General features: G+C 46.5%; 1 protein-coding gene across 2 annotated transcripts in view; it reads left to right on the top strand.

Annotated features, from left to right (window-relative positions):
- The first annotated feature begins 844 nt into the window (after window positions 1-844).
- The window catches only part of COL5A1 (collagen type V alpha 1 chain), a 159,315-nt gene continuing 140,737 nt past the window's right edge, over window positions 845-19,422 (top strand). For both annotated transcript variants that reach the window (XM_052814842.1, XM_052814841.1), the window contains exon 1: window positions 845-1,192. In XM_052814842.1, the coding sequence (XP_052670802.1) occupies window positions 1,093-1,192 (100 nt within the window). In that variant the 5' untranslated portion in view covers window positions 845-1,092. The remainder of the gene's footprint in view (window positions 1,193-19,422) is intronic.

The following is a 19,422-nucleotide window of genomic DNA, read 5'->3' as shown; positions in this document are numbered from 1 at the left end:
CAGCATTGTGTGCAACCTAGTCCTACAGTGTGAGGTCTGTCCTCTCCTGGGACCCAAGGGAGGGCATTGCTGGAAGAAAGGACCTGGTGTGGGGAAGTCACATCAACTTTTTTTGGGGGGGGGGGGAGTTTAGTACTATTCTAATATTCCTGCTCTACAATGCCAGAACAAGTAAAATCATTTGAAGCAGCTGTTTACCAGTCTGATGCATCAGTGACCACTGGTGTGCAAAGCTGACCAGTGCTCAGCAGTGTAGTGAAAGAAAGAGCTGCAGGAGCGGAGCTGGGGCTGGACTCCAGGACGAGCTGTGCATGTAGCCCTTACTGTCCTCCTTGCTTGCCTGCCAGAGGAAGGTTTTGCTAGCCTGGCAAGGGATGCTGCCTTCCTTTTCCACTCCTTCGTGCTTGCACTTTTACCCTTTGCATGCACGTTTTGCAGTGGCGGCCTCACTTTTTTTTTTTTTTCCCCCAAATCCTTGCATTTTTCATGCTTCCACAACCCCCTAGCCCTATCTCCCCCCGGAATCAGAAAGAGCAGGGGGGCTGGGAGGGGGGGGGGGAGGGCGAGAAAACTCCGGCCGGTGTTGATTCCTGTTGGGAAAGGGGGAGGAAAAATACTGTTTTGGGGGGCCGGGACAGCCCTGCTGCTGCAGCCCCGCAGCGTTCAAACTTACCGCGGGGCCGGGCCGGGAGCGGGGCGGGGGTTGGGGGGGGGTAGGCGGGCAGGGGGGGCCGGGCCGGGCCGGGGGGCCGCACCGCCCGGTGCTGATTTGCTGCGCGGCTCCGAGATTGACAAACTCTTGCCTTGGGTTTAAAAGAAGGGAAAAAAAAGGGGGGTGGGGGGAGAGAAAGAAAAGTTTTTTCGCTGCAGGAGCAGGCAGGGGCCGGGAGTGAGCGCGGCGGAGCCCCCGACAGCCCTCCGCCCGCCCCATGGCTTTATAAAGCGGCTGCTCTCCGGGGGGGGCTGGCGGGGGGGGTCTGAGCTGCCTTTCTTCGCTTGTATATAGATTTTTCTTGTGTGTTGTGTTTTTTTTTTTTTTTTTACCTTTTCCCCCCGAGTTGTCCCGAGCTGGTGCCCCTTTTTTTGTGGACCATGGATACGCACACGCGGTGGAAAAGGCGCAGTTGGATACGGAGCTGGCCGGTACCCGCTGCACTGGTGCTGCTGGGTGCCCTGTCCCTCGGCCGGGCAGGTAAGGTGTCCCCGAGTGTCGTGTCCCCCCCGCCATCCCCGGGACTGCGAGTCCCGGTGGCCGCGGGAGGGAGGCGGGTGTCAGCGGTGTGCGGGGCCGGGGGGGGGGAACCGTGCGGGTTGGGGAGGGCGAGGTGGCTTTTGTGCGGGGCAAAACATTTGTCTTTCTTTTAGTCAACGCATTCCGGAAAAAAAAAAAAGAACCAAAAAAACCCAAACCACCCAACCTCCTTTAGCTGCCCGAGTCTCTGAATGCCATTTGTCAGGGGGCCCGTAAAAGGGGAAAAAAAACTTAAAACAATACTTTATTCGTCTTTCTTAAAGCAGACCTGCCTGTTGCTGGGCTTGTTTTTTCTGCAGCAAAAGTCAGGATGTGTTTCTGGAGGCTCTAGTTCATTCTATATCTGCGTGTGTATATATATATGTGAATAAATATTTAGTCAACTGGAAGCCTCTCGTCTTACGTAGTTCCTCCTCCTTGAAGAGAAGAAACTTTTTGTGCAGAAGTAATCTGCTCTCCCCTCCGCACATCAAAGCGGCAGATCTCGGTACACAAAAGCTTTGCAGCAGCTTTCTGCTCGGGACCCCAAGGCTCACTCTGCCCCCTCGCCTCGCCAGCCCCAATTTTCAGGGTTTCTCCCTAAAATTGTGCCTGTTGTGGGTGGCAGGAGGAAGCTCTGAAGCACCAGATGTGCAACAGCACTAGACAAGCAGCCAGAAAAATCCTGGAATGTCATTTTTTACAATCGTGCAGGAGTGGGGCTAAGAGCTTTATTTCACTAAGTGGACGCTTTGGGTTTGCCGAGTGTGTTTCGGGAGCTCAGCTTTCCAAATGTCTGCCTTCCCCGGGTGGGCTGTGAAATGCCAGAGCAGGGGAGATGGAGACTTGTGGGTCTGTTGAAAAAGTTTTCTGGGTGTTTTCAGAGTGTTTTCTGAGTTTGTAGTGGACACTTAGAGGCATCGGTGCGCTGAGGTCTTTTTATATTGTATTTCAAGGGAAAGACTACGAAGCGGTTTGTTGGCAAAGCTGATTTTGAAATCTGAAAAGTTAAAGTAGATGGAGTTCTGCAGGGTAACTTGAGAAACTGAGAAGTGCCCTGAAGAGCTGAGCTGTCTGGGATTTGGCTTTCATGCTTGATTTTTGTGTGCTCTAGGGTTTTTTTTCCTGGGAAGCCCGGGCAGTGGTGTTTGCAGGGTTGGTTGTGTGTTACCAGGACAAATGTGTGTGGGATTCTGTATATAGCAGCACGATTGCGAATTATTGTAATTTCTAGGTTCTTAAAATGACCTTAAGGAAGAAAAGGTGGGCGTATGAGGAATGCTTTCATTAATGGTTTGCTTGCAAAGTCTGAGCGAGATGGAAAGTAAGTTGCTACTCAATGAATAAAATGCCTCTGGAACATCACTGCAGGAAAAGTTAACGACAGTCAGAGCTACCACAAGAGTCTGTGTTGTACTGCAGAAGTATTGGACTGTTAGAGCAGTTTTCTGACCAGAAGAGTACTGGAATGATACTAGTTCATCTTGAGTTCCCTTTTAGCGCAGCCAGCTTGCCAGGCCACTCTGTTACTTTGTATTAGTTGAAAACTGAATTATTACCAGTCTCAACTATTTCAAAGGAGAATGACAAAGTCTTCCTTTTTCTTTTGCCTGTACTAATGTTTTAATGGTTTCAGAGCATCCTTAGGCATTTTCCCTGCTGGTGTATATCCTTCAGACAGCTTCAACATAAGACCTAACTCCTTTTAAAGTTACCTGGTAACTTTTTTCTAAAACTTTTGGGTCCAGCTGTGGGATGCAGCTGCAGGAAGCAGAGGGCTGGCTGGAGCTAATGCTGCGGTGGGTGGCTGGAGAGCTTTTGTAGGGTCAATGTGCAGCTCCAAGTAATGACTCTTGCAGTGAAAGGCTTTGAGTTTTCCTAATGAGCCTCCTAATAGGACATTAAATAATTTGTATGAGGGAGGAGTCGGATTGGGACTGCTGATGGCATTGACTAATGCTCTTCATAGCTCTTTTTTCAATCTTTCCAAGATCTCTTTGGTTTTATTTCAGCTTGGATTGTTTCTGTTTCGGTTTCATTTTGGTTGGTTTCTCTGTATGGAGAGGTGAATCTTCTCTGTAATCTTCAGAAGCAGATCTATCGGGTGGCTCCAACAAAAGGGAGAAGACACCTTGCAGAGAGGGTTTCCAGAAAAATAGAGAAATGACAATGTCAAAGGCGACATGAACTGAACTGCCTCTGAACACTGCCCTTCCAGCTCAGATTTTCCCATATTTTAACAGATGATGTCACACAAAAATCTAACCCACAGACAAAGTTGGAATCTGTCTCTGCTTTTACAAATCCCTATAAAATTGAATCAGGTTTCTGGGTGAAAATTTTTGGAAGCAGCAGTTTCCTTTAGTGGCAAAGAAAAGTGTAATAAGAATACATGGCATGCCCTTTAAAAGAAATAAAAAATGCTGGAAATTATGAAGTATCCTGTTACCATCTGTTGCTTCTCTCCTTGGCTCTTCCCCAGTCATCTAGAATGAGCTAAAAAAATAATAATCTTTATCCAGCCAGTTAGAAATGTTTTGTTTAATATTTTGCCAATCAAAAGTGTTGATATTGTTTTACAAGAAGAAATATGACTTTAAGTCTGGAATTGATGGCAGATCTGATTTCCAGTGTAAAACCTGGATTATGCTGTCAATGTATTGCCAGATTGGAACAGGACTTTGTAACTTAAAAGCACCCAGCTGTCAGACATGCCCTGTCCAGGGGACGCAGTAGAGGCGTTCAGCTGAGGTAATATATTATTCTTTCATGTAAGCTGGGGTCAAGATGAAAAATCTTCACTGACCATTCCCTCCGACATGGTTTTTGAAGGCCACTCCTGCGCTCGCCTCCCTGCAGTGCTGTAGCCTTGCTGGATGCGGGAGCTGGTTTCAGACTTGCCGTGGAGGAGCCGGTTCTGCTGGCTCCCACCACAGCTAACGGGAACTTTAGCTCTTTGGTACGAAGCATCGCAGTGTTGTCTGGGCAATGATTTGTTGGGGATTGGAGTAATCCCATTTCATCTCTGGTCTTTAGGGGTAGCTCTAAGGCAAAACCTGTTGAAGAGTTGCTGATTTTTGGTGTACAAAGGAGGACAACAGTGTCTGGCATTGCTAGCTGGGATCTCTAATACTGGATCCTCAAATATAAAACCTCTTTTTTAAGAGCAAGAGTAATCCAATAAACAAAACTGTCTTGGCGTTACTCCTACTGCTTGCAGACATAAGGTCTGCCCTAGAACAAAGGAGGAGGGACTGTGAAGGGGATATGCATCCTTATTTTAAATGAGTACTGTCCCTGCCCCTTGCATTTTGTTGTTGAAAGAGATGGACTTTTCAGATTAATTCCTTTTTTTTGAAATGTGGAGCAAATTAACTAGTAGTTTTCTATCTTGAGATAACTTGCAGTCACATCATGGTGTTGCAGGGGATGTGCTAATACTGATCGGGGTGTGACTAGGTAATGTGGCTCCTGCTCTGAGTTCCCACCTCTGTGCTGCAGGTGTGGATGTGTGAGACCTATTACCTGGGCATACCTTACTGGTGGTTCCCAAGAAAAGTTAATTGGAGTGCTATTTCTCTATGTATGGCACCAGCAGCTGCACTGTTATGTGATGTCCAGCATAACAGCTTTTTTAATTTTGAAGTAGCTTTTCTTTTTCTCAGAGCTCCAACATGAAAATCTTTGCCACTGTCCCAGAGGCCCAGACCCTCAATGGCATGTAGATGTCCTGTCATCCTTGGTAGCGTGTGCCCGGCTGCTTTTCTTCTAACATCGAAGATGAAGTCTGGTCCTGATGCTGTCTGTCCATCTCTGCTTTGGTGACTCGGTTTCCCCTTCTGTTCTGCAGCCTGGTTTCAGGGCATAGGCTTAGAGTATGTGTTCTCGCAACTGCTTTGAATTACAGATATATTCTCTAAGATGAGACAAAGCATGGCAACAGATGCTGAGAAGCAGAAGGCACTGCTGTGGCATATGCCACTAATGCAGAGGCATTTGTGTGAAGTGCCATTTATAGATGCTTTTTAGGTAATATGAGTTTTGTCTGGACTTCAGAAATAAATCTGCAGGAGTACTTTCCAGGAAACTGCTCTTCAGTCTGGGCTTTTTCTCTTCTGTAGAAGGTAAAGCCAATAGGCAATTAATTTTCTAACCATTACTTTTTCTAGTGTTTTCTTACACCCTGATTCTTCAACCTGCTCCGTGTGCCCTCCCTCTCCTCGTGCTATCTGGATGCTGGGGCTGCATTGCGGTGCTGCCCTTCCCGAAGCAGGTGGAGGATGGGTGCTGGTCACTCTGTGTAAACCTGAAAGATTACACTTGGAAAACCAGTATGGAGCAATACTGCTGTGAATGCTTCCACGCAAGCAGATTGAGGGTTAGGGGCTCTGTGGCCCAGCAAACCTACAAGGGGTAATGAAGGGAAGGGGGGACGGGCCAGCTGGCCCCTGGGGAGATAGTGTATGTTAAAGTGCTCAAATGAGGTATCGCCATCATAATTCATGGTTTTATTTGTTTGGTTGCCTGTGGATGTGTCTGGAGAATGGTGGGACCTGGGAAGAGTGGGGAGCTGAGCTCCTGGGTTGTTGGATGGTGGCAAACGCTGCAGGTGCAGAGATGGGTCTAGGACCTTGTTTGAGCAAATGATGCGGGCAGGGGCTGCTTGTTCTTAAAGGACTTCCAAAGGGTCCAGTTAGGAACCTCTCTGGCCCACTGGTTGGCACTGGCATTAGACAGTAAGGACTGGTCTGCGTACACCGTGGTTCAGGGTGGAGGTGTCCATGTCCGGAGTGATTTGGGAAAAGCAGTTGCATTTGGAGCTCGTGCTCTGCTGTCCTGTGAATTGAAGTGTAGCAGCCCCTAAGATGGGGGAAATCCCTGCTGTGTTACAATTATAAATTTGGCACTTCATCACGTATGTACACACTCGCCCACGTGTGCTCTTGCCTGGTTTGTTCAGCAGGAGTTTTATCCTCAGGATGCAGCTATCATTCTATAAAAGGAATTATTTTGCAGAGAAAGGTTTAAAACATTATTTGGGTTGTGTTGAAAACCTGATTATAACTTCTCAATACCTAGATTTTGGTACATGGAAAATGCTGTTTAAAATGAGAAGAATTATCTCGGAAATAAACTAGGAATGAACCACAAAACACCTCTTCTCAGACTTTTTTCATGTGGAGGAAGACTTCTTCCACTCTGTTCCATGCTTCTAGGCAGTGTAGACTTCTACTCATCATGTATTTAAGAAAGCCCTGACTCTGCTGCAGGTCTCTGATACTGCTACTGTTGAGGATATTTTGGGAATGCTGAGGCCTTAAACAGTCATCTGCTGGAATTGGGTCAAATTGAAGATCTGCAGGATTTGTCCTACAGTAAAAGTCAGTGTCACCACAGAGGCATGTGTGCACACAGGAGTTACGCTGCTTCTGGAATTCAGTTTGATAATCTCCACTGGTTTCCCTGCACTATCCGTGCAGGTCCTTGACTTTTAGTTTCTTTTTAGTATGGAGTGCAACCGTCTATCTTGGATATATGACAAGTCTGTTTGATATAAGCAGTAGGACCTGGTATTGGCATCGTGCTGGGACACACTGTGCCTGTAAAAGGGGTTTCCCCTTGGCTCAGCTGATGTGGTGGGGAGCCCCAAGGGAGGGCTGATGCAACCAAAGGCACCGCTTCTCCTGTGCTTCTGGTCCTGCTGAGATGTGGAGGCTTCTCGGTGCTCGGTTATGTTCTTCTGGATCAGGACTGCTCAGTACCTTTTTTTGGCTCTCGTTATTTTTATTTTGGATTTCTCTCCGGTTATGACCCCTTTGGAGTGCTGCTATTGTACAGAGCTGTCAGGAACAGCAGTCTGAAGATGTTGGTAGGTTTTTATTCCCTGCTAATGGCATGGTGGCTTTCTGGGGAGGTTTTATGAGGTTTTTTTGGAAGGGAAACCCTTCCAGGTGGACACCATCTTTCTGGAGAAGGCAGAGAGCCTCACATCTGTATCAGGAAACAGTTTTGTTGCTGGGGTTTGGCTGTCCTCTTTTGGCTGAGCATCAGCAAGGCAGTGTCCTGAGCTAGCAGCTGCACTGTTTGGCTGTGGGTGCAAATCCTTGACCAAGGCAAGCAGAATGCAATCTTCAGACCCTTAAGATTTTTTTCTGCCTTCTGGTGTTGCCTGTTACCTACTTACACCTTCAGCTGTTGTTAATTTAGGCAGTGCATTCCCTCTCCTTTGCCTTCCTGGCTGGCTTGAGAGAGATTCCTGGGACTGTCTTCTCCAGTTGCAGCCTGGCCTTGCTGTACATCAAAGATGTTATTCTTACTAGCTAGATTGGAGCTTATATGATAGATACTGACTGTGCAAGCTGGCAGTTTTTCTTAAAAATAAAATAAAATGAACCTTTGTGTGAAACAAAGAAAGCCAGTATGGGAAGAATGAGCAAAACCAGAAAAAAAAGCGGAGACATGAAAGAATGGAAAAATTTTGTTAAAATCTAATGTTATATGGAAAAAACTTAGGTTGGCAACATGGTATAATTAGCCAGTGGGTTACTGTTGGCAAGTTTCAAGGCTCTTGAAATGAAGCCTAGCACCGAGTGAACTGTCCAAATGATGCTGTGGTTTCTCTGTGGATGTGTCTGGAAAATCTTTAGAACTAAAATAAATAAATGAAGGAGCTACACAAAAGGCATTTTTGAGGTTGGTTGCTCCGAGTCTGGGCTCTTTTTCTCTCCAGAAGCCAACAGGATTCTTAGCATCATCTGGAAGCTTTCACAATGTTCAGAGATGTCATTTTTTTGAAACTAGGAAAATGGTATTAATACATTTACAATGCTGGAGTTTTCCTTCATGATTGTGTAATAAGCTGGAGAGAAAAAGGATAGTTTGGGGGTTGAATGAGTGGAGTGAGCTACATCAGTGCTCATTCCTAACCTCTGCTGCAGACTTTCTCCCAGCCTTTAGGCAAGTCCCCATGTTACCCATGCCCTGGGGCCTGATCCTGTGTACCTGTATGGAGCCTGGCATTGAGGTGCTGCTTTAACACAAATTTAATGCTGATATGCCAACAAGACGTGTTTTCAAGCACTGAAGTGTTTTAAGAGCTGCTTTTTCATCCCTGTGCCTCAGGTTATGTTAGTGGTTGTGGTCTAGGAGTTCTCTACTTTAAAAATACTTTTCCTCTCTGGGATGGTGTTTTCCTGTCTAGAAACACTAGTACCTCACACTGCAAATCCAGAAGGTTATTTGGATTTTGTCGATAGATTTGGACAGATTTCTTGCAGATTTCTTGCAGATTATGTGATGGAGTACAGTACAGACCACCATGCTGTTATATTGACTACTCTCAGGACACTTTGAAGCATTAGATCTATAAATGAAATCTGAAGCAGGCAGAGGATCAATTAGGCAGCCACACACATGCTTCAGTTTACTGGGAAAAAAACCCTTTGGAAGGTGGAGGGATGCAAATGGAAGCAGGGTGCTGGATCCTGAAGCTGGATGTCCCTGTGGGGTTTTGCATGCTAAGCCTGTGCTGTGGGCAGGAACAGGAGGTCAGGTAAGCTGATGTCAGTCTGTCTTTTAGCTGGCTTTGGGGTGGTGATATTCGGCTGTTTTGCTGCTGTAAGAAAGGAATTCCAGTGTATTTTGTTGCCGAGTGCTCTGCCACGGGCTGTGGGCTAAGTGCGTTCATCCCTATGGGTTTGGTTTGATTTCTTGAGAAGTCTCCTGTGCCTGATGCTATATTCCTTGTGGTGCTCAGCCCTGCGGCTCTAGATTCACTGGAGAAAGATTTGAAGGCCAAACCTTAGTTTTGCTGTGCTCAGGGACAGCTTTCCATTGGTCTGGGTGTCACCCAAAGGAGCTAGGCACCCTGTTTGCCTAATGAGGGATTGGGGTGCGTATTTGGGGGACTGTTTGTTCTCCTTGGGAAGCTGCAGCTTGCTGAAGACCTGAATGATCTGCCTAGCTTAAATGCAGCTAAATATTACTGTTAGATTGGGATGACCCTGTATGCCATCCCTGCCTGGATCAAGCTGTGCATCTGCAGCCAGGGGGATGCTAATTCTTTCAGAGTAAATAAAGTAATAAGTTTTTTTTCCTGGCTCAGCTTTTAAGCAAACTGTTTAAAGGCCTTTGCTTTTCTTGCCTTTCTGCACTTCACTGCTACAACTTGCAAAGGACAGGGGAGTTTGCAGCTCTGCTGGAAATGCTGTAAGCAGTTGATGGGGGGAAACTCCTAGAGAGAAGAGAGGTCACTAAGGGGTCTGCTGGAGTCCCTGCTTGAAGGGATTGTCAGGCAGTTTTAGTGGCCAGATTTAGGGTTTCATTTACATGTCAGCTGGAGTTTCTATTTTTTGAGTATGGATATACAGGAAAGAGCTGTGCTTTGGCTGAGCTCGTGTATCCTCACAGAGAGCCTTGCTGGCTTCTTTTCCTCTGCTGTTCCTCCCTCCACCCCCTTTTTTTGTTTCCAGGACAATACTTAAGTAAGAATTCATTGCAGCTGAATTCCTGGAGATGACACTGCCAGTTTCCCAGGATCTCTTCTACTCCTGCAGCATTTTACACAGTGACTTTTGGTGCAGGTCATTCAGCTGCACCCCTCAAATAATAATTAAGTGGTGGGTTTGTGTGGTCTTTGAGGGGGCTCATCCTAGATGTGCTGGAATGAGATATCTACTCTGTGTGCTCTTGTCTGCTGTAGGGTAGAGATTTGGTTTGAGGGCTGCAGTTCACCAGCTGAATAATGAATGCATTGTTTGTATGCCCTTATTTCCAGCTTGCACCATTAAAAGTGAATAGAAAGGTCAAGGAGATGAGTCACTGTGAATACAAGTGTCATTCTGCTCAGAAGAAATGGAAAAAAAGGAGCTTCCAAGTGAGGTGTTTCAGGTGGTGCCAAACAGCTCTGTTTCACTGTACTTTCAGGGAGTTGCAAGAGTAAATCTCTGCTGAAGTGGTCAAGCCACCTAAAAGTTAGCAAGGGGCTGGAGCTGAGGTTTGGCAATTCTAGTTGCCAGGGGCTCCAAAGGCAGCTGCTGATGTAGGCTGTGTACAGAAAATCAGGGTGATACTCTGGAATCGTTGGGCTCATTGCTGCTGTTTTACGAAACAGCTGGAGCTTGTAGGGTTAGTAAACTCTTGTTCTCAGCTTCTTTATATACCTAGTGGTACCCAGCAAAAAAGGCCACCTCCAGATCAATGTGGAGACTCCTTATACTCAGCCAGGCTGCTTTCTTCCAATGCTTAGAGCAAGGGTTAGTAGTGTTGTGAAGGTGCTGTTGTGGGACAGTACTGTCTCTTGAAAAGCCAGTGAGAAAATGTGTGCCCTTGGAGCAATGGGAGTCAGCAGGGTCCCAGCTTGGTTCCTGCACCGTCCTGGGGGAACGTCGGAGCAGGGCGGTGGGATGTGCGGGTCTGCAGGGTGCCTGGAGGTAAGCACGGGCCCATCCCCTGCCCTGGCCCTTGCAAATGCCCGGCTGTAAATTAAGCTTTTTTAATTTCCTGCCCGAAAGCTTCGTTCGACAAGCCCCAGGCAGCTGGTTAACCACACTGGCAGAGCACTGAAAATAGAAATGTGGCTCATGGGTTGCACGTGTGGAAGGGGGACCGGTGAACTGTGCATGGGTTAATGCCAAGTGGGTGGGATAGGATGGGGACTTGGCCAGAATTTTCCTTTAATTGATACTGCTGGGGCAATTTCAATAAAACAGCAGTGGTGGCCAGGAGGCCAGAAAACAGAAGCCAGTTCAGAAGTTGTTAATGCTTTTTTTAATGGAGTAGAGTTTAAGTCATGGGCTCCTGTACCTATAGGTTTCCTTTTTCACATGGCTGAAATACCCTCCTTTGGGGTTATCAGCATTTTGGCTAATTGCTTTTCACTGTACTGGAAAGGAAACATCCACCGTGCATTTGAGATGGTGGTGTGCTGTGGCAGACACCCCTGCATATTGTTTAGCACTGCTTTAGTATTTTGGTAGAATATGAATCCTGAGAGACAGTACATAGAAATGTTTGTATTTTTGATTTCTGGCCATTGGATTTTTCTGCTCTGAAGTCACTCCTCTGCTGTAAAAGAGATATTCCTCCAAAAAATAACGAAAGCTTTAGAATCTTGATTAATCCTCCCCCATCAAAATACACCTTCAGTAGAAAATTAAGCCAATTGTTTTCCTTGCCCACCTAATGCAAGATCACTTCCATGAACAACTTTCAGATGAATTTGCCAGTATAGCTTTGATCCAAGGTGGCTGAAAATTCAACACAAACTCCGTTTGATATCAAATGACTGGGAACTGGGACTCATTTGCTAATGATGCAATAGGGTCATGCTGACGGAGGGCTGTAGCAAGGCAGAAGTTGATGGCTCATGTGCATGGGAGGACCGTGCCTGGTTTGTGAGGCGAAGTGTTGGGTCTATAACCCTTGCGTTGGTATTACGTGGAAATTAAAGACTTCTGCAGGTAGATGGGGTGGGTGGTAGGTGTGTTTGGCTGCTGACAAGCAGGACGCACCTTCTGGCAGTGTGAGATGTGTGGGACCAGCAGAATTGCTCCGCGCTTGCCGGTGCGTGATTCCATGGGAGCCACGGCGCAGGAGAAGCCTGCTGCAGGGCAGGAGCCATGGTGGACGTGCCCTTCGGAAGGTTTCCCCTAGAAGATATGAGGCTGTCCATCCCCCAAGTACAGCATCTGTTCCCTGACCGTGGGCTGCTCAGTGTCTCCTCTTGGAAAGCTGTCGATTCCTTGAAGGATAAGGACTCCTTGCCTGGAGCCCTGCGGCTGTAGATGCCTTTCTTGATGAGGCCGATGTTTTTCTCTTGATCCCCTTGGGTATTCTGCTTTTTGTAACAGTGAGGGCAGATCACTAAGAATCCCCTCATCGTTTCTGTGCTCCAAAAGTGACACAAGGGTGGGAGGAAGAAGCGGCTTTCATCCTGGTTGCTGCCTTTGGCACACGCTGGTGAGTGTTCATATAGGAAAACTGCTAGGAATGTTCTCTCGCAAGGGTTTGCAGGGATCGGGAGAGGCATATTATCACGTCTTGTACACTTTGGGAGAAAGTCCCTCACTCTGCTTCTCTCAAAAGTTTAAATTAAAACAATCTGTCTTTCTGCAACTGTTGGATGCTTTCCCTGCTGACCTCAGGAGCTGGGACTGGGAGGAGGAGCAAACAGACCCCAGCGCTTATAACTGGCTCTGGCTTTTTTTTTTTTAAACTTCAGTCCTGGTTCCCTGCAGGATGCAAAACACAAAAACAATAAGGGCCATATCTGCTCTGGAAACATCAATTTTCCCAGTGCTCTGTAATGAAAGAGCTATATCAGGAAGCATTGAAGCCTTTATGTGCTGGAGGCTATTGTCTTACAAGACTATGTATAGAAAAGGCAGCAGACATGCTTAACCCTTCTGCCAGAGCTGGCACAGAGGGTTAAGTCCTCTGCAGTCTCACCATCTTTTTCTTTTCCAGCCACGTTCCCACAGCAAGCTCTGACTGAGGTGCTCCCTGTGAGCAGAGCTAAGCGCTGGGCAGGATCTACCCCTTAAATGGGAAAGCAGAGCCAAGAAGCTTTGCAGCCTTCGGCAGACAGCGGTGCCCCAAGGATGCTGGATGTGGTGCTTTGTACCCAGCCTCCAAACACAGCTCTGGTCCCTGCTTACGGGATTCCTCTGCACTGAGGGGAAAGTCATCCCTGTGCATGGGCCAGGATTTTTGGTTGGACCCTTCGGTGCTTACGCACTGAGTTTTCTCTTGGCCCAGGGCCCCATGGCTGGGCAGAGACAGAATTTTTTTGCTTCTTGGCTGTGAGTCCGGCTCTTGCAGCACTACAATGTTGCAGGAGTGCATCCATGTGGAGCTGTGGGCAGATTCAGGGCTGGGACCCGACTCCCGTTAACCTTGGGAATTTAGGTGGTGAAGTAGCATAGCATCATCAGGCCTAAGTCACAAAAGCACCCTTCATCTCTTCTATCACTGCTTTTGACTTGCTGCCTTCATTGCCCACAGGCCTGCGTTTTTTTGGCAGTTTATAGAGCATTTCACAGTCCTGGTTGGGATTCAGCCTAGGAAAATGCAGTGTGACTTCTTGTGGCAATGGGGAATAGGCTTGGATAACACCAAGCTGATTAAGACTTTTTCCTATGAAATATGAACCAGAACCAAACCTGGAGCTTGTTTTGGGTGTGGAAATGTCTGTAAAGAACTCAGAGTTCCTCATTTGAAGGTACTTAAAAATTCACACCAATAAACTTAGAGATGCTCCGAAACTTTTAGAGTCAGAACATCGGTTAAAGATGTTCTGCACATTTAGAGTAACTGAGTAACCCAGCGTGCTTCCCTCCCCGCAGCTCCCCTCTCCAAAGCCTTGGCCAGACAAGCCGGGGCCCTCCTTGCCCTGGGGACACTCATCCCAAATAACGAACAGCCGTGCTGCTAAAATGAGCACGATTCCTGCAAGCCTGGAAATAGCTGAGTCTCTGCTGCTTGAGCAGAGCTGGCCAATTTGTGGCCTGGGACTAAGCTTTTTATGGATGAAGCTGAAACATCTGCTTTTGGGGGAATGAAATCTGCCACATCTTTGCTTTAGCTCATGTGGCCTCTGAGGAACCTGGGTGGGATTTGGGGTGCTGTATACCTGCCCCTGTTGTGACTTGTGTGCTCATGTTGATTATTTTTCTGATGGTGGCAAATTGCCAAGCCCCAGAGTATCTTGCAGGAAAGTTTAGTCAATGGAAAGGCTGAAAATAGATGTGGGAGATGAGGGGAAGCTTTTGTGAAACTGGAAAGGGTTCTCTTATGCTGAGGAATGAAAGCTGAAGATGTGCCTCAAGAAATGTATTTGGGGGAACAGATCTGTTTCAACACTTTCATTTTAGTGAGCAATGAATGATAGTGGAGGGGGTGTTAATGCAGGCAGGTATGTCATGCCTGTGTAATGTCAGTTGACACAGGATTAAATAAGGCATGTGGAACATTTTTCTGGGAAGTCTAGTGAGAAATAATCATCAGAGGACTTGGGAGGTGAAATAACGTGCTCTAGACAAGCCAGAGTCCTCATTTGTGCCCCTGGAAATCTGCCAAGCGATGGATCAGCAGTTTGGAAGGAAGGGGCATACTTGGCTGGGTGAGGCTTACCGGTCTGAGAGCATCCTGCAGAGCTGAGAGAGCAGCTCTGCATTACTGCACTTAAAAGTCTCTTGTCATGTATAAAGCTTCCCAGAGTGAGCAGAGGAAAGGATGGATGTGGGACAGGAGCTGCTCTGTAAGACAAGAAGTCAGTGCCTCCTGGAGACGAGGATGTTGCCACTGGAGGAACTAATGCTCCACCAAGGACTGGGTGTGAAAAGCAGAAACCCCTTTTCCTTTGTACTGAGGGCTGTAGTATGATTATTTCAGATGTTTGCAGAAACAAGAGTGGAGCCCAATGGCAAAAGCGCAAGGCTGGAACAAGGAGAACTCGATGTGTGCACTGTGGCTCCAGCCTTAGCGGAGCCTTTTTGTACAGGCTGGTTGGTCCTGGTTAGCGTTCAAACTCTTGTTTTGTGCCACCAACTGCGGCAACACTTAAACTGAGCTTATGGCTGCTTTGAATTGACACAGTGGTGAATTTGACCTGTAATGTCCTGTTTTTTTTATATGAAATTATTCTATTATCTGTGTATGTAGGATGGACTTGCAACTGGGACTTCTCTGCATGCATGTCCTGATGGTTTTTTGACAGGAATGGGCAGGAAGACAGGAGGAGCCAGGATGGTGCTGGAAAAGGGCAGACCCAAACTCTCATGGGTTTGAGTCTTCTATGCAGCTGATACATTTTTCTAGGATGTCTGTCTTAATGTCAAAGGGAATGTCTCCTCCCTTCTCCTTGTCCTGGAAAAGATATGTCAGCATGTTAATGAAGGGAAGAGGAACATACTGTAAGTGACCTCTGCACTTTTGTAAGGACAAAATTTGTTTTCCTGTAGCTATGAAAAGTCTGTCTTCCCTTTGACTAATAAATGAGGGCATACAAAATGTACACAAATTACTTTTAAGCTATTGTGTATACCCTAGTACAAAGCACTTTGTATTGCTTATTTTAGTGATGGAGAGAATATCAAGCATGTTCCATGTATAAATCAGTCCTCTCAAAATATACTGATAACTCTTCCTGGCATTTGCCTTGTCTCCAGTTTCCCAAATATTTTCTTACCTCCTTTGGCTGCTTCCACTACTCAACATGCCTTTTGCTCATCTGTATGATGAGTGGTGCTGGGCTGCTGTACTCGTTTGCATGGATTGATGCCTTGATGTGTCATTTACCTTCTCTCTCTATATGTAAAAATACCAAACATTACTTATACACGTTCATGAGTGGATGCACAAATGATTGGAAGTGTCAGTGTGCACTTTTCCAGATGGTGGAAGCATGTTCCTTACTTCATTTATTTCAAATGTCAAACTCAATGAAATTAATTACTACCAGACTTGAACTGAAGTGATGGAGTGATTCTTGTCTCTGTTTCACCAGCGTGGGGTAAAGCTGCATGCTCCATAGCAGGAGCAGGCTTCAGGAGTTGAAATGCATCACTAAACTATGACTCCAAGCAATGTAAAGATCTGGATTTGCAGCAGGGTGACCAGTCTTTATTTTGTTTCGTGGGGAAAGCTGGGTTTGCTCTTGGTAGGGAGGGATGTCTCCTGGGGGAAGAATGGCTTGGTGAGTGAAAGACTAACTTTGTCTTGGATTTCTTCTCTGCTGTGCATGGCATGAATGCAGCAGCTTGCCTGGGAAGTGCCTTGCTGTTGCCTTGCTTGTGGTTGCAGTGCTGGTATCCTGGTGCTTGCTCTGCCATCTCATTGCATTCCAGTCTTTTGCCCTTCTACTTTATCTGCAAGAGGATGCTGTTGGGTTTGGTTTTTTTTTTTTTATTTGCACAATGTCTTGATAAGCTCTCAGGCTCTTTGAGGATAGGAATTGTAGAAGTTGGGTACAGTTGTAGAGAAGTTGCTCTGGTCAGATGTTGGCAAAGCTCCAGGGATGAATGCTGGATTTGGGTGCCCAAGTTAGGGCAATGAACTGAATTTCAGCTTAAACAGCTCTCTGAATGAAAGTTCCGAGTTCTCAGCACTCTTGGAAACTGGGGTGGTTGAGTCTCAAGACAGTCTTGTTGAAGCAGTAACAGAAAACGTAGTCTTGGTTGCTGCTGTTTCACTCCCGGTGTCTGTTTGCATCGTGGCTGCCCTGGTTCTGGGAATTGTACGGAGCTCCAGGGAGTTGCTTGGTATTTCATGCAGCCCCTGGGTCAAAGGCAGAGCTAAGAGGCTTCATAGAAGCAATAACTGTGTATATATTCTAAAGTCTTTGGTTTCCACCCTGCGTTTTGCTTCATAGGAAAAGAACGTGTTCTTGTAAGGGCTTTTCTAGATAATTCCTTCTGATAATCCTTTGCATTTCTCAAACACCCTTGTTCCTCTCTTCAGAAGATACCTTGCAGCAATTATTTAAGCAGATCACCAGTTTGCCGTTTACCTTAGGGAAATAGCTGTTATTGGAGAATTTCTGACTATGCCTAATTTAGGATTCCCCCATTTTTAACCTCATGGTCCCCATGTCTCTCAGGCTGTTATCCGGGCCTGATACTTTCTTTTCCTCCATGGCTGCGTCTTCCAGTGTCTCTCCGAACACTATTTGTGAGCCCTCCCTTGCCTACCATACCCAGAAAAATAAACAGCCCTGTCTCCTTTTGCCCTCTATTGTTTCTCTCTTTTGTGCTAAGTACAGTAATGCCTCTGAGCTACCCCAGGGCTCCTGCGTTCCCATGCTTCCCCATCCGTCTCACAAAGGACCTCTTTTCTCCCTGCCTTCTGGGTGTTGGGGCTCTGCAAATATGTGCCAGTGACCCTCTGCTCTGTATGAAAATAGCCCCTGCCTTTTTGTAGCTGTCACTTATTTTTGCTGCTTTAATTAGACTTGATCCTGCTTGTATTTTTTTCCTTTGACCCTTCTTCTTACTGCAGTGAAAGTTTTCAAAAAGTTTTTTAGCTCCCTTTCTACCTGTGCATACCCAGCTGTGCTGGCTTACACAAGTTGTCTTTCTTTGGATTAAGTTGGAAGGAACTTTAATTGCAAGACTCCAAACTTTCCCAAATATTTCCTACTTGTGTGTTGTAAGGCTCCCCTGGGATGGGACTGCACACTTGTAGTTCAGATTATCTTTCCATCTGCTTTTGCCTAAAGCTGGCAGCTATTTGTGCGACTCCCTCAAATACTTGCTTCCATGGGGATTTTAATACTGCTGTCGTCATTGAATTTGAAATATTCTTACTCAGTGGCATCTTCATTCATCCTGGCTGGCTGCCTTTCAAGGATCATGTCCAAACCAAGGACCTGATAACTTCTCATGTGCTGACTGTCATGTGCTGAGACTGTGGTTTCTCCATGTACAGGAGAAGGATCTTTCCCTGGAATGAATTGCCCATTCCCGTTAGGATTTCAACAGAGTGATGCTGATTTACACCACATGAGGATCTGCTCTGTGGTATCCTGGTTATGTACAGCTAAGCTGTTTTCCCACCTCATCAATATCTCATTAATCAAAATCCCTCTTTTGCTGCTGATCAAAGCCCTGGCCTTCGCACAGGCACAGACTTATTTGGGAAAATATTTCCAGCTTGATTTTCAGCAGCCACCCTGGAGTGCAGGCTGGAGCAGCATCCCTCAGCCACCTGACTACCTTTATGGTCCCCAGCTGTACTGCTGCTTGTCCTGTCAGCTGTCTTTAGAACATCTCTGCAGATCCAGCTTCATCCCCTGCCAAAATTACTGCATCTTCCTCCCTCTGCCTTCAACTCTTCAGCCGGCTCTGCTGCTGCCTTGAGTTGGTACCCATGGTGGCTGCTGCTGCATGGTGCTGGATGTGATGTCAACTGGCAATATTTCCAAATGCGTCTGGGAGTCAGCTGTCCTTCCAGAGCATCCTTGTACATCCATCCCTTTGCCTCGTGAAGGGCTCTTTCATTCTGGTGCCTTTACCTGGATGATGCTTTTATTTGTTTGAGTGCAAAGGTGTGCTTGGCAGAGGAGGTCAGTGTTGTGGGCTGTTTAACCATGGTGCTTTCTAAAGTAAAAAAACTCACCCAGGGAACAGAGGATGGAGTTGGGAAGGAAGGGTGAGTGTTGCAATGGTGAGAAGCGGTTTCCAGTGTGCTTTGCTCTGAAAAGCAGGTGTGTTTCTTGCCAGATCTACATTGATGAAATGGAAAGAAACAAATGTAAAAATTCCCCACCCAGGTCTGCACGCGTGTGGGGCTTGCTCGGGGAGTTGGGGCTGCCCATGGGCTGTGCATGGATGGAGGTGGCCAACAGCTGCTTTTTGTAGACAGTGCGTGTGAGCAGATTCCTGCCCTGTGAGCTTGTCTGCTTGAAACAGCCTGGGGTCTTGTTAAAAACTGTTAAAGGGCAATAGGGCACGCTAGTAGTTATCCTCATAGGATGACTGACACATCATTACAGAGGGTCTGCTGAATGGCTTGGGAGCAGAGGCAGGTTCTTGTGCATGTGCTTGGGGGGAAGGTTAGGTTGTATTTGGGACTGAATAGCAGTGGCAGAAAAAAGATCTCCGGTTTAAGGCTTATAAAGCGCATGGTTAATTAACATTTAATGTCTAACATAAGTGATTAAGGGGAAGTTTATTGGTTGGTCAAGTCAGTATGGTCTAATGTTCAGAGCTGCAGATGAACTGTTTCTTCATCTCTCACTGACTCCTGTGACCTTGCTCAAGGCCACTTGTATTGTTATCCTGCTTATGATAAAGGAAGAAAATAAATTTAACAACAAATGTTGTGAGCCTTTAAAACAAGTAAAGGGGATAATGTCAAGGTAAATGTCTTATGCTACAGAGAGAACAGTTTAAAAAGTGGTTAATATGTCAGGGTATTGATTTCTGTGCTGCTTTTTAATCATCTGTTTTTCACCTGCTGCGTTTTTGTAGCCTTTGGAAGGGTGAGAATGATGCAGGCTCTGCTTGTTCTGTCGTTAAGAGACCTGGGTAGAGTACATATTAATACCAACCTACATTTAGTCTAGCTATGCTGGATTGATCATTTGAAGCCAAATGGCTTTCAGGGGCTGCACAGCTTAATGCAGGAGCTGAGTCTCTCGCCCTTGGAGCTTGGGGCACTGACTTTGCTGCTGGAGGTGCCTGAGGTTGCTG

The sequence above is a fragment of the Harpia harpyja genome, chromosome 19, assembly GCF_026419915.1.
Source record: "Harpia harpyja isolate bHarHar1 chromosome 19, bHarHar1 primary haplotype, whole genome shotgun sequence".
NCBI lineage: Eukaryota > Metazoa > Chordata > Aves > Accipitriformes > Accipitridae > Harpia > Harpia harpyja.
Note: the sequence above shows the minus strand (reverse complement) of the source record. Positions and strands in the feature narration are given on the sequence as shown.